This window comes from Chrysochloris asiatica, unplaced genomic scaffold (genome assembly GCF_000296735.1).
Source record: "Chrysochloris asiatica unplaced genomic scaffold, ChrAsi1.0 scaffold00021, whole genome shotgun sequence".
Lineage (NCBI taxonomy): Eukaryota > Metazoa > Chordata > Mammalia > Afrosoricida > Chrysochloridae > Chrysochloris > Chrysochloris asiatica.
The window spans coordinates 7,948,842-7,964,822 of NW_006408539.1; the positions used below are offsets into that span (position 1 = coordinate 7,948,842).

The following is a 15,981-nucleotide window of genomic DNA, read 5'->3' on the forward strand; positions in this document are numbered from 1 at the left end:
AACAGTCCAATCCATGAACCATCTGGTCACAGGGACAGCACAGAACCGGCAGTGTCGTTCCATTGTGTGTGGGGATACCAAAAGTTAGGGGTAGAGTCGATGGCAGCTAACAGTAACGCCTGCTGAGATGCTGGTAAGAATGCTCTAGGAGGCAGGACACCATGTAATGCTACCCACATACATCAATGACTCTACTAACTCACCAACAGCAGAGAAGACGCTTTCAGCCACTTTTTCCCTTGATGCAGATGTGTCAATGTCCTTCCCACAAGGGAAGGACACAAAGAGCTCCTGACCACGGAGCCACACATCCCCGACTGGTATACCTACCAGGACCCACCGCAGACCCTGAGTATGACCCCAACCTAACCAGACGGCAAGGAGCAACACCGACTTGAAGAGTAGATATACTGAAAGAACAGCCATGTTTTTCTTAATCAAAATTGGCTAACAAGCATGTGGAGTCCTGGTACGGTGCTGTGGGTTAATGCGCTGGATTGCAAAGTTGGCAGTTCAAGCTCACCAGCCACTCTCAGGAAACCCTATATGGGGTCACGTTGGTCAGAACTGACTCGACGGCACTTTAACAACAACAACAACAAACATATTGGTTTGAGAAGTGACCTCCTACAGTAAACTACAAAATTACTGAGAAAATGATAGGGATGGGGAAGCAGAGAGAGAGACAGGGTTAGAGGAAAAGAGCCAAGCAGGCTGTTGGAAAAGAGCTGGGATTCTGTAAAGAGGAGAAGCTTCGTTTTATTCCTAATCAAGAGTGAACAGATCATTTTTCTTCCATGAGCCGCCAAAAACAAAATACAATCACACACCAGCGTTTTGATCCCAGATAAAGTATCACCTAAATCAAACCACCCTACCAATGTTCTCTCACCTACAGGCTCAGCCACATCTTGTGGATTTGGTATCTGATACCCAACTATGGGGAGAGCGAATTCAATTCAGCAGGTCTCTCACTACACCATCATAATGTTTACTGGTAACAAGAACATAAGCTCTACAACGTCTAAATATTACATAACTATAGAAGACCATTCAATAAGGAAGAAGGGTCTCGCCTGTCTCATTCTCTTGCTTCCACCTCTGTACCCTCTCAGAATAGAATTGTAAAATTAATCTAACATTTTTCTCAGAATATGCAAAGCACTTCTATGAGGGCAGTGGGAAGCACAGGGTTAGCTGAAGCATGTCTTTCTGTTACTCTTAGAAGTCTGCAGAGTAGTACGTTTTCATGAATGTACTAAAAAAGTTGTAAATTACTAAGTGAAGACAGTGCTTTCTCTGAATGCTCCTCAATGGGCTAAAATTACAGATTTTAAAAAATGAGGGCAAAATAAATTCTCTAACTACACTGTCCACACTGGAGGTCCAGGGACCCGTCTCACCTGGATTTCTGCAACAGCCATACAACTGGCCAGGGGCACACACTCTGACATGTCTCCCTTCCTGTTTGTGTTTCAAGCTCCAGCCCACAATCCACAGTGCAAATCTAACCGGCAAGGCAGCTCGCTGTACAGCGTCCCCAGGGTTCAGCCTTGCCTGAGCCAGCCCTACCCACCTCAACTGGATTCATGTACTTGCCCCTTCCTGTCTGCAGTCTCTCCTCAAAGTCCGAGTCACCCACTTGATGGCCCTCATCCCCAGACCTCTGGGCAGCCCTGACTAAACGTTTTTCTCACTGCCCACGCTCCTCCTGCCACACACCTCACCTCACTAACATAGAACCTCACATTTCTTTGTGTTAACGTCTGTCTTCCACACTTAGGCAACAACACTGTATTTCCACCACTCAGCATGTTCCCTAAACCTGATCTACGGTCATTCCGTCCATTCCAACTCATAGTGGCTCTGTACAGGGTTTCTAAGGCTGTGAATCTTTACAAGAGCAGAAAGCACCACCTTTTTTCTGCGGAGCACTAGTGAGTTTGAACTGCTGACCTTGCAGCTAGCATTCCAGTGTTAATCCTACAGAGCCACCAGGACATATGGCAGATGCACAAAAAGTAATTAACTATTTGATTTTCATACTGAATGAATGATGGTACTCTATACACTTAAAATTCCATTTTAAAGAATTCAAGTATGGGGTGTTGTTGTTATGTGCCATCGAGTCGGGTCTGACCCATAGCAAGCCTGTACAGGGTTTCCAAGGAGCGGCTGGTATGCCTGAACTGCTGACCTTGCAGCGCAAACCAACATTGTAGTCCAAACTCACAGCACCACAGCTGGCCTCCAAGTATGGGGACAGAAAGGCCATAAGCTTGAGTGCCTACTACCTTGGATGTAAATGAACTACGTACACACTTGAAAATTTAATTCCTGCTCAAAGAAGACAAATGGAACAGGATTATCATGGCCTGGAAGAGAATCACTTTGAAAGTAAATTCATAATATGACTTTGAAGTCCAATTTCTATCATCTGTCTAATTCATTTACATTCAGAAGTACCCCTGGACACAGATTTGAGAATTCTAAGCTTCACATGGAAATGTAAACTCTGTACTTAGATATATTATTAAAACACCTTTTGATGAAGCCCACTTGTATTTTTCGGTATTTCTGCATCGCTTATTTACAAAGTGCTTTCCTACTGAGTCATTACAGAATTTGTATCCAACAATAGCCAACATCATACTCCAATTACAATTCTGAAGTTGACATTTTTTTCCCTTTTTTACAGCACCGTACTATCCAGGACTGTAATTTACACATAGCTAGCTCTCAAAATACATTTACTGAATGAATGAAGGAAATGAGCACAGGAATACGCCTCTTAACTGCTGTTATCTACACTGAGAAAATAAAAAATCATTCATCACTTTTCACTTTTCTGAAACTTTCAACATTCTTTAAACAATGTAAGCTTTTTAAGCAATTAGGGGCTCTCTCTCACTTCATCCAGTCCCACCAAAATTACTGAGGATTAAAGTGTAGAATTTGCAAGCCTATGCAATACTGCCAATATACACCCCATCTAAGAGAAATGGTTCTCAATGAGCTAAATGGATAAACTGAATAAGAAGACTTCAATGAAAGTGAAGGGGCATTAGATGTTAGAGGAAAACCAATTAATAAGGAGCAATTATTTGAACTAAGATTAGAATTGGTATCACATGGCCTTTCTCTACGAAATTGAAGGATTACATTGTGCATGGAGTTATACGTTTAATCTTAAAACATTATTACCATCTGTGGGCAGAACTTTTTTCTTTTAGTTCAAAGTTGTAGGGTTGTAAAACATCTCTATATGAATCCCATTTTTGTGAAGAGTGAAAAAAAATTAAGAGGCTATGAATTATATAGGTTCTTAACTGAATTTTTTTAAAAAATGGATCTAGAAGTTTTTATTCCCATAAAAACTATGTATTTACTCTGTTGTAAACATAATCATTCAATAATAAATTCCTCCTAAACCAAAATCAAGGAATCCTGGTGGCACACAATGGTTAAGTGCTTGAGTACTAACTAAAAAATTGGCAGTTCAAACCCATCCCAATGGAAGAAGCCGGTGATCCACGTCTGTAAAAATTGTTGTTAAGTGCCATGGAGTCGGTTCTGACAAACAGTGACCCTGTATAGGGTTCCCCTGGAGCAGCTGGTGAGCTTGCACTGACTTTGCAGCCCAACGCACTGCCCACAGCACCACACCAGAACTCCCAGCCAAGAAAATCCTATAAGACAGTTCCGTTCTGTCACATGGGGTCAATATGAGTCGAAAATTGACTGGATGGTATCCAACAAGACCATGCCAATGTCAGCCTTCACTGCAGACATTGAAACACATGCTACACTGAAATGCATGGAGATGACATAGAAAAAGACATTTTAGTCTAAGCTTCAAGTTTAAGGTGAGGGTGGTAGTATTTATATTTTTTCCCTATTATTGTTATCATTATCATAGATCTTTTCCATAGCATTTTTTTTTTTTAATTATATAAATTGTGCTAAGGTTTCAGTGTTTTTGAGACTGTTTCTAAATTGCATTTCAGCATTATGGTATGATGGTAATACCTATTAAATTTTCTGGTGCTTTTGTACCAAAAGATGTGGATCTGGTAACAGTGATGGCAGTGATCATAAATATTATAATAATGAAGTCTTGCAATCTTAAAATGTTTAAATACATTCATTTCCCTTTTTGAAAAAGTTAAAACCTCTCAAATTATATTGTATCATTTCCAATTATTATTTTCCATTCTAAGAGGCAGGCTTTGAGGTACTATCACTTTGTCAGTATGAAAAAGCTACCTAGCAGCAAACTGTGCCAAAGAATCCAGATTTCTAGAATTTGATTGTTGTTGTTGTTGTTAAGTGCCGTCAGGTCGATTCCAACCCATGGCACTTCTCTACAGTGTTTCCAGGGAGCAGTTGGTGAGCTTGAACCACTGCTCTTACAGTTCAAATGACTTTGCAGTCTGACATATTAGCCCACAGCACAAAGTAGCTATCATTTCAGCTCAAGACAAGTCCCATTAATGAATGATATAATAGGAAGAATATAAGAACAGGAAATATATCATCCTCGATTTCCATCCCAGCATTACCATTAAAAACATACATCTTTTGAAGGAACTGGATTATAATCTATAACATTCCCCAAGTTAAACTGACATCAGAATAAAAAGAAAAAAGAAGGCATCTAAGACAGGTATGTTTGCCTGAAAATCTTTGCACATCACTAGACCAGAGGTAGAGTTCTGGTGTGTCGATGTAGGGTACGCAGTTGAGTACTAACCACAAGGTTGGTGCTTCAAACACTCCCAACCACTCCTCAGAAACCCTACACAGGGTCACTGTGACTCAGAACTGATTCAATGACACTTAACAACAACGGACCAGAAATGGCCCAGTACTGGGCAGACAAGCCTCTTCCCTGGTGCTCTCTTTGATCCGCCCTTTGCATTCATCTTCTCCTATGCTTGGTTCACAGTGATCTTTATAGAAAGTGCTCAGTACCGACACCCACATGTCAAAACTCTACCCTCTCCTTCCAGGATCAGCGCCGGTTAGCCCATGAGGCCTTCATAACTCATGTGCCCCAGCAGGAAGCCAATTTTCATTGATCTAAACTCCTAAACAGCATCACTGACACCTGTCTTCTGGACAATGGATATTAATTATGCCTGCACTGTTCTATCTTACCTGTTATAATATACACTGCCAAGGGCTGGATCTTTCTCTCACAAAATCCTCGTGTACAAAAATCTAAGTGATGAACAAGCAAAAAGAATCACAATAGGTAAACAGACCCTTTGTAGGGTCACTAGGAGTCTGACCCCGACTCCAGGGCACATCACACCACCAGCTAGATACAAAACAACATCCTATCTCAATTGACAACATATTAAAACCTGAGGGGCAAGATGGAAGCTATGTTACAGACATTAATACAAACAAATTCCTAGTAAGTTCTTAAAATAATATACCTTTCTAACTGTTCTTTATTAATTTGTACTCACCTGTAGTAAATGGAATGTTAATCGATCTATGTTTTGTTTGTCTTGTTCTTCAACAATTTATACAAGATGCAAAGATCTTTAAGTACCCTTCTCCATAAAAGCTACATTTTTTTCCACTTTGACAGCACTCCAAATACCTTGTCTGAAGTCCTGGTGTGGCGCTGAAGGTTAATGCTCACCAACCGCTCCTCGGAAACCCTGTACAGGGTCATTATGGATTGGAACCGACTCGACAGCACTTAACAACAACGAATACCTTGTATAGTGAAGCCTGTGAGAGCCGGATACTGACAGGGTTGCCTGGTTTTTCCAAGACTCACAAGTTTTCAACCTTAGTGGAAAATACTGACATTTTCCTTCTCTGACAACTTTCTGCCATACACAGTTTCTAACTTTCACATTTTTTACTGTATATAAGTGTTGACTTGGGAACTTTGAAATGAAAAACCTTCTATTTGTTTGCCATGTGATTTTCAGTTAAGGACCCCAAAAGGAAATGTTTAAATGAATGGAAGATTAAAGCTGGGAAGAACATTCTAAATGGTTTTCTGTAACAGGACTTTGTCACCACCTTTAGGAAAATACCCTTCTCCCATGGGGCTGTAAGTTTATATGCTGCTCATCAGTCTAGTTTAACTGTTGGATGTTAAAAATGTCAAGGGGGAAGGGAGGAGTTTGTACTGGAAATGCTGACATGCCGTGAAGTAAAGAAGCAGGGGCAGGTGCCGCTCATCCAAGGCCATAATTCAATCAAGCTGTATTTTGACGTCATCTGTTATAGAAAAAAAGCCAAATGGTTTCTGAACAGCACCAGAACCCCCGAGATTAAATTACAACCCTGATATTTAATCACAGGTCTTACTTTGTTATTTTTAATAACACAATCCATTTTAACAGTTAGTCGTCAACCGCCTGAGCCAAATAAGAACACATGATGACAAGAGAACTAGATTACCCTGTTCACTTCATAGTCTCCATTTTCCTGGGGTTTATTTTTTTGTTTGTTTCAGCAATGGTGGATGGCAAGTTTTCCTCATTCTAAAGAACACAGAGCTGGTATCCACGGACTGAGTTGAAACCTTAATGAACAGCAAGCAGCCTGGTGTCCCTGACCAGCAGATCATGACATCTGTATTTGGGGCCAGTTAGAGACAATAATTGACTGAATTGGACAGGTCATTTTACCCTCCCAACCCTTGGCTCTTCCTTTAAAAGTCTGAGTTTATCTCCAAAACTCTCCAGTAAATCTCAAATGCTGTCAATTATACATTTCAAAAACAATATTTTATGGTTTCTTGAGGATCCCCTGATGATTTGAGAGTAACATCTTTATAGCTAAAAAGTCGATGGATTTGATAATTTAATTAAAATCATTTTGATCCCAGACACATTTGCATGCGTGAGAAATTGTAAACTAAAAATCTTAGAGGCACTATCAGCATCCACAAATGAAACAGGTTCTTGAAGAAAGTGATGCAGAAATACTGTGGTACGTGTGAAGGGTTGTTTGCAAAACAAATCAATATGGGCACATCCAACAATGGATTACAGTTAATAAACTACGTATAATAATTACTACCAATGACAGTCTAGAAAGTCATTCATTAAATGTGAATTGTCACACAAAAGTACAAAAGCGTCCGTTTGAACAATCCCAGTGGCTGCACCTTTAAAGAAAATATTTTCTTACAGCCCTGAAATTCATCCAGATAAACTGATTCTTAAACACACCTGGGTATTTGGTACACTGATTAACTGGGCCTTTATGTATTTTTGAAATGAAAGTAAACATGGCAAGCTTTTTCAATACTTTCACTATTCCTGCATGTCTGATAAAACAATCTAAGATTTATTAACCCTTTGTTATATGTAGTACATATAACAAATCATTCTTAAAATTCAATTGCTACTTCTCTTATGCCTGTCTCAGAAGTATGAAGGGAGTCACAGTTCAAAACTGCCCACCTAACAGCTCAGTGCATTGCTCAATATCTGAGACTAAGTGGACTCACAGATGTCTAACATGGGTAACTCACATGAAAACTAGCCAACTTGAGTGTCAATATTGAAAATTTCACTCAGACCAAATTTTACCAAGCCTCCCCAAAATAATCTTAAAGGAGACGGCATGGGAGCAGGAAGCACCAGGAGGAAGTTAGCTAAGTGAGGCTGAGGGATGGCAATCAATGAAATGATACAAAGTGAGTATTGATTTGCTGAATGTAAAACTGATGATGTGTTCTGTAAACCTTCACCCCCAAGTCACAATAAAAAGTTAGAAATACATATATTTAAAAGCTTTTTCTCTAATACTGAGAACTGTCTACTTAAAAGACTAGCCAGTCGCAAAAAAAACAGTCCATAAAACACAAAAATGAGACGGGATCTTTTTTCTCTTCCTACTTTGCTTTACTTGGATAGATACTACATGGGTTCAAGATCTGAGTTACTCAACATTCGTAAGGATGATAAAGGTTTGGGCACTAAGATTTTAGCTCAAGACTTGTACACTGAAGGACATTTCAAAAACTACAACATGTTTCCTATTAGGAAACTTAAGATCTGTTATCTTGGCTGATGGGTCTAGCTCTAAATAGCACCAGAATACCAAACGTTGAAAATCACAGGCAAGGGGCCACCAGAACAATGCTAGGTTTTGGACAAGGCTGCAAACTCCCACTATAAGATGTAGTTTGCCATTAGGAGTAAATGTTTGATTTGTAAAGCTTACAAAATTACTCTGTTTATCATAGCAGATGAAAGCAAAAAGGAATAATTTTAAGCTCAAAACAAAACTGTTTATATGACAGTCTTTAGTGCGCCATGATTCTAAGCATTTAAGACAGATTCAAGCAATTAACAGCATAAACTTTCATTACATAGTTGTATTATATATGGTTATATGACTTAGCTGTTCATCTGTTATTTAAGTGATTTCCTCATTACAATAGAAGGGTAAGGATAATCTGCTGATGCTGTCAAAAATGTGACGTATTTCAGTCTCAATAGCTCTTAGATCCCCATACTTGTTTAATGCATTTTATTTACTGAAGTCAGTGTCAAATAGAGTACTGCTTCTTTCTTCTGAATTTAGAAAGCCTAACATTTTAAGCACACGTCTGGTAATATCAAACTTATGAAGTTGTTTCTTCCAGTGATACTGATAGAAAGAATTTAGGATCATTGTGGTTGAATATGAAGGTATAACAATGAACTGCAAAAACAAAACTTTAAGTTGAAGATAAATCAGGGGAAAAACAAAACAAAAGAAAATGCACGACTGTTAAGTCAATTCCCACTCACAGGTTTATTTTTTTAAAATATTGCTAAGCCATGGTTGGCCACTTCAACTTCTGGTTTGAATGGGTGTAAAAATAATTGAAACCATTTCACTAGTAACCATGTAGACTGTCAATTTACAAAAGAACTAAATCACAACTTGGAAATATCTACATTTTCTTAAATATGTTTAAAAGTAATTCTTGTTTATTCTAAAGATCAGGGATAGTATTTCAGACCAAGCCTCAATATTAATGCTGTGTATGTCAATATATTCTTGAAGGAAAAAAAAAAAAAAGAGCTGTGTCTGAAACTCTGCATGTGTGTGCATGTATAAAAAGGACTTCAAGCCAGGGAGACATGAGTTTAAACCCTAGCCTCATTACTAGCTACCTTGAGAGTTAAGGTTTTTGACAACTCTGAATCTCAAAAAGTTTCCTCATCTATGAACTGAGGATGGTAATCCTTGCAATTCCCTGGGTTCTCAGGAAGATTAAAAACTACAATGTATCACACAAGGCCTGGTTTCATAAAGAAGTGTTAGTGCCTTACCCTCCCACACCCTATTATTCAACCCAATATCTTGCAAATAGTCATAGGAGAGACCAGACAAAGGAGAAGGAGCAATCTTGTAAACTGGAGGCCCACACCTAAGGCATCCAGAGGGCACATGTACATGAAGTATGCACATACAGCAGTCTAGACAGCCTGACATCCCACTATGCAGCACAAATGAAAGAACTTCACTTTTAATAAATGATATGCAGGACCATGAAGAACTCACAGCCCAAAAGTTGTTTTGAAATAACAAAGGCCCAGTTTAGAATGAATCCACTTAGTTTTGGGACTCAGTCTTTCTTGACTGTATAAAGAAGGCACTGAACAATATAGTCCTCTGAAGTTTCCATTCCTAAAATTCTAAGATATTCACATAATGGGCTGAATGCCACTTGACTTTAACACCTTTTAAATTATTTTATTCTCTACAAAAAGCCACACACCATTATGGATTGTACTCCAATTATAAGGCTGGCTGTTTTAAAACATATATACTATTAAGTAGCTCTCCTACCTTTAAAGATGAAATCAGTTTTTTTAATATCATAACCAGAAACTCAGACTGATGTTGACAGAGATGAAGTCAGGATGTTGACCATTTGTATTTTTCTATGATGCATAACTATCAATTGGATTTTTTTTTTCTCACCAAATTTACTAGATTGATGTGTCACCTGGGTATCATGTGGATATAGCTTAGCTAACTTCTACAATGTGAAAATATTTTTACTGCTACAAAAATGAGGTATGGGGTGTTTTCTTGATGTTCTGAGTTGTTTGGACACAGAATTCATTGGGCAATATTTAACCAATGCTAAGTAAAACTAAATGGTGTAAATTAAGGAGGGGTGGGGGTGGGGGGTGGAGCGCAACTTTTAAATTAAGGGAAAAAGAAAGAGCATCTGTCGTCTGCTAACAGATGTGACCAGTGCCTGATAGAGCACATTCTGAATATAGATCATTTGAGTGACCCAACTTTACAACTTTCAAAAAAGATGTCTAGGTTACCATGTTTCCCTTTTGCAAACAAACGACTCAGAAGGGTAACCAAAGAAGCCATACTTTTTTGGTATGGAAACGAAGCCCCCCTACTCATCCTTAAATTACTGATTGCTTAGGTACATACATCTTTCTTCTCTCTCTCAGTAACTCTGCCATCCCACTTTTTCATGAGTATTATCTTTCCAGTCATCCAGTCATCCAGATACCTGGATGCTTTCAGTTTGAATATCTGTGAGATAGGCACCAGATCCCCTCTGTGTTAACTGATCATATAAGGCTAAGATGATTCCTGAAAAATAATTCCAGAGTCCATCAATTCTCCCAGTTAAGGTCCTTGAAGCTCTGAAGGATCATGGTCGCACTTTTTAGTGTTCTCTGCGGAACACCTGCAAACATCAAACAAAAACTGCTGGTCCCTTCCTGAGTTGGTAAAAGCCTTTCAAATGAAAAATGCTCCCTGGGAATGTCAGGCTAGAGCTCACGTTACATTCCATTCCCTTTGGCAGCCTCACTCCCTCTTAAGGTGGTAGGAAAAGCCATGTTTGTGAAATGAAAGATGAAAGGGAATAGTCACACTTTATTTTCATTCTCACATTGCAAATCACGATGGAGCATCCTGTATTGATGGAATAAAAAAAGCTATTGGGGACTTTAAACCTGAAATATTACCATGCTTCATTTTGAGGGGAGGAAGGGGGGATAGGGCTGATTTTTCCAATAGGAATGATTTACTTATAGCTTGCATCTTTTTTACTTGCCTTCAAGTATCACATCTACCCATGAAAGTAACATGGGAGCCCACTGAGGACAATGAACATCAAGTTGGAGTTCATGGAGAAAATGATTCTCTGCCCAAAGTTCTCTAATTTGTCTTTTTGGTTACAGGGCAAAGCATCAATTGACTGACTGATGAAGAATTCTTACACTTTTTTATTGAAGGGAGTATAAATGATTTTCTTCACAAATAGCCCTGTGTTCAAACATGTCCTGAAAAACATAGGGAACAGGAACCCGCCAGTCTGTCCTATATGGACAGCCACCACCAGACTACATTAGATGCATACCCACATTATCAATCCAATCACCAAAGAAAACAGCCACATTTCTTACCCTTTTAAGTTAAGTAACCAAGTGGGCCTGAAAACCATACCTCTTGTAAAATATTACTTACAGTTCAACTTCTTAAAAGCAATGACTGCACATTCATATGAAATATCTTAACATGTCTCACTAAAGGTGAGGTCTCCCTCTAGGTTTAGGTATACATGCACATATATAATAATTGTAATAAGTAAACAAGTTTCAATAAATAGTCACTTACCAAAATTCATTAATATATACTCAGACTTATTCTACTGTACAATGTATACTATGTAAACTCTTAAACCTCACAGAAAGGACTTTATTTAAATATGAACATTAAAAAACAAGCCAGAAGTACAATTATCCTTTTAAACGGATCACAATTTCATGCAACTAAATCACCTTAGTTTATCCAACCCTATCTAAACTAATATGCTTACTTCAAATGAGTCCATTTTTATAACAATGCAAAAGAATATTCTATACTGACTTTGAAAGTTGTCTACCTCTGATACAATCTACTTCTGGATTTCAACAGAATACAAATTCCTTCAGTAAAATCATGAAGAAAATGACTGTCAGAGACAAAGTTATTTTTTGTTTTGATTGTGTTTAACGATACAAATTAATTTGTCTACAGGACACTTGTATTCATCTTTACATCAAACATGCATATTACCATTATCTATCTTAAAAGTTATGTAAATTACAGAAATTTAGGGTATATAATACAAACACAATAAACACATTTTTAAGTCCCCTAAATGGAAAATGTAACGGTGCCCCTGGCAAAACAGCCCAAGTACAGAGTCAACAACGCTTTCAATCAAAGTGGACCAAAAAGAGATAAAACATAAGAATATAAGATGTGTCTCATATTTTATATACCCAGTTGTATAAACAAAAATTCCCTTTTGTGTTATGAGTGCCAGAAAAGGAAGAAATCACTGATTTGGAAATGAGCAACATTTAAAAACCACTAGTTTTATAAAATGATACCAAATACACAAATTACACAGGTGAACAAAATTCTTTCATTGCTACAGCATCAAATGAACAGGAAGAGATGAGAAATTACATTCAATAGCTAACAAATAATTCCACTGGCATCTAGCAGCTCAAAGATGTCAACATTTACCAGTCTGGCTTAAGAATAGTACTCTGCCTAATGTACTGTTATATACCATTGCCAGAACTCCTAAACCACTGCAGCTGTGTGACAAGCATAAATGAATTTCAGCTCTGCACCTAAAGGAGAGCAAGCAACAGTGTAGGACTCCTTCGTATATGAAATTCTTTGGACAAAAATAAATACAAAAATTTATTTCAAATACATTATCTTCCTTCCAGTTTTCACATTTAATAAGAAATACACCAAGATATCGAGATAGTCCCCTATTAAAAACTCCTCCTTAGATACCAGATAATCAATGTGCACAGAGATCCCTTTGTGAATAACTCTAATGTCCTTTTTAAGCATCACCCCCCCAAGAGCTTTAATTTATGGAATGGCAAAGTCCTACTAAATTTGCAACTTTCAGTATAGCTAAAATGTTTTGCATAAGTAAATGATTCGGGAAAAGAAACAGTTAAAGCATCAAAAGAGAAATTTAAAATAGAAATGAATTCACACTTAGCCTCTCAGATTAGGAAGGGATTCTCTGTTTACAACTAGGCTTTACTACGTGGCATTCATCTACAAAATTAAGTGCTCATTTCTTTATAAGGGTTAATTGTACATAGTAGCTGATAATTGATATTACTTACAAAGGATTTTCCCTTTTTATGAAAGTTAGGTGCCCCCCAATTTTCTATAAGGGTCATTTATTCCCATATGTTAATACTGGCCTTATCGTCATGTGTTTGATTACAACTATATTAGAAAATTGCTTGTAAACTAAGTGATGGAATTCTAGAGACAATTTTCTTTGATTATTTAAAAAAAAAATTAAAAGGCCAATTTTTAATTTTGTCATTTATACCATTTTTATGGTATGGCTACTGATGGATACTGAATTAACCACATCATTAGGCTAAAATCTCAATGACTTTTGCAGAACACTTCAACAGAGCCAAAAATACACGATGAGTGAATAAACAGCTAGAAACAATCAACTACACACTAAGAAAAGAATTTACATACTTGAGCCAGTAAAATGTCCACTCGCCAAAGAAGTTGGTCCATTTTTCCCACTGCTCACAGGAGGTGAAAACATCTAAAAGAAACAAAGAAATATTACTGTTGAAAAAAAGAAAGAAAGAAAGAGGATGCTGGTACCTTCAGAGTTCCTCAAAGATCTTTCACACTCTTATCAAATAACTCAAGAGTTTATGCAAAGGGTTTATTTCATGAAACAGATCACCATCCAACTTAAAACTAAAACAGGCACAACATTAACCAATTACACACACACACACACACACACACCCATTACCACGCCACTCTTTTTGTTATCAGGTTCATTCGATTGACAGGCACGGCTACTACATTTTGAACAAGCACAGTCCCCACAATGTTATCAAGATTCAGGTGGAAGGGCATCAGCCTCTCTAGAGAACACTAGTTCTACACAGAAGAAAAAGTTGTTTGTTTTCTATTGAAAACCTTGGCCATAAACGTGGCAATGTCCATTTCCATCCCGTATAGGATTTGCCTGTCATATGGGAACCCAAATCAAAAGAAAAATGCCACCTGCACTAAAATCTCATTTCGTCTCTAACATGAGAGCAATTGGAAGCAAGTCCTCTCTCTCTCCTCCTCTCTCTCACTCACTCACTCTCTCTCTTTCACTCCCTCTCTCCAGCATTTATTTCGACCCTAATTGGTTTCCCTCTCCTTCGACGTGTCTAGTTGGTAATGCGCACCTTCCCTGAGTCAGAGCCTGCAAAAAGCAAAGGAACGAATGGAGAAAGTGCAGCAAGCAGAGAGGGGGCTGCAAAGCTGCCTAGGGCTACGTTTCCTGGCAAAACTTCCGAAAGCCATTTCTCCAAAGGAAGGTCTAGAAGAACAGCAGCAGCGGCGGCGGCGTGGAAAAGAGCCCCACTTACAAGGCGGTTTGGATTTTATGTGTGTGTTTTGTGGGTTCTTATTTTGCTTTGCAAATGCATCTTACACCAAACTGATCTGGCATTAAAAATGAATTCATTCCCCTGACATGGATGGGACTTGGTTTGGGAAGGAGAGAAGTAAAGGAATCGGATAAGCACCAAGTGTAGCCGTAAAACTCTACAAGTGTGTCAGTTAGTTCTGCTTTGTGCTGATTTGAAGACTATGAAATTTCCAAAAAGTCCAAAGGCCTCTAAAGAACGTAGGCTCAGATGTGAGGACGACTACAGGTCCTTCTAATCCAAAGCATCAGCAGTTTAAAACTTTAAAGAGACAACTGGGTCTCCTCATTTCTATTTCCAAAAAATAACTAATAAATAAAACGAGAAGTGCGCAAAGTATCAGTACTCTCAGTGTTGAGATATGGCCAAGTTTTAGGGTGCTTTAGTTAGCAGGGTGTCTGCTTTTCCTTTCCTTCGAGGTGAGATTCCTTTGGGGGGGGGCCTGGGAGGGGGTGGGTCAGTGGGCAGAGAATTCAAGACAAGTAATTAAGACTCATAGAAAGCTTGAATCTTCCATCACGCCCCAAAATTAAAGAGTTAAAAACTTGTCAAAAAGACCTTTATATTGACCAAGGATTCAGTCAATTAAAAATTATTTCTGTCCTTCAATCACAACTGGATTCTAGCTAAAGTATTGGGTATTTGGGGTTGGGTTTGGGTTTTTTTCACAGCTGTTGTTAGTTTCCACCGTTCTTTCTTACCGCGCTGAAATCCAGTAAATCACTCAGCTCTTTGTCCGTCCCTAAGGCAGCCATGCGCTGTTGGTGATGCATTTTAGCAAAATCACACAAACCTAGAAACATGGAAATAACCGCAATCAGAAAATCCAGTCCCAATCCTGGGAGGAAACACAATCGGATTTTTGGAGACTGGGGTTTGGGGGTGGGGGCGGGTAGGATTAAGATGGAAAGGAGGGAAGGATGGGAGGGGGTAGAGTTGTTTTTGTTTTGTTATGTTTTTTTAAGATGGAATAGGCAGCAATAGCAAAAAAAAAAAAAAAAGCGATACTGCATTTCCAAAGAGACGATCAAAACTGGGAACATCCACTATAAAATCAAATCCGGGAAGAAGAAAAAAAAAAAAACACTGCCGCTCTTCAGCGCATCTTTTTATGCAACAGGAGGTAGAGCGAGAAATGAATGGATCACAGAGAAAAGAGAAAGTGCTCCGAACGCTCCGGTCTCAACTTTCCCCCCACCCTCCACCCCATCCCCCTCACATACACACGCGCGCGCGCACACACACACACACACACACACCACACCACCCCCTCTGCATTGCAAAGTAGCTATAAAGAAATTAAAGATGAGCGTCTCAGGAGTGCAAACACGGCCAAAGGGGGAGGGGTGACAGGCCAGGGACGGGGTGCAGAGTGGAGGGTCGGGTCCTGTGATAGTCCAGCACCCTAATTTGTGAAAGAAAGGGTTGTAAAAATTAAAGTCAGGCCCTTGCCAAAGTGGCCGGTCCCTCCAAG

At 38.8% G+C, this 15,981-nt stretch overlaps 1 protein-coding gene across 7 annotated transcripts in view; it reads right to left on the reverse strand.

The window, feature by feature from the left end:
- TCF4 (transcription factor 4) overlaps window positions 1-15,981 on the reverse strand; it is a 450,711-nt gene that overhangs the window by 432,793 nt on the left and 1,937 nt on the right. For 2 of the 7 annotated variants that reach the window (XM_006837507.1, XM_006837508.1), the window contains exons 1-2: window positions 15,209-15,280; window positions 13,543-13,615 (exon numbers count right to left, since the gene is read on the reverse strand). In XM_006837507.1, the coding sequence (XP_006837570.1) occupies window positions 13,543-13,615; window positions 15,209-15,280 (145 nt within the window). Of the gene's footprint in view, window positions 1-13,542; window positions 13,616-14,091; window positions 14,392-15,208; window positions 15,301-15,981 lie in introns of those variants that run through there. The other 5 variants (XM_006837504.1, XM_006837506.1, XM_006837502.1 and 2 more) reach the window with 4 other exon arrangements.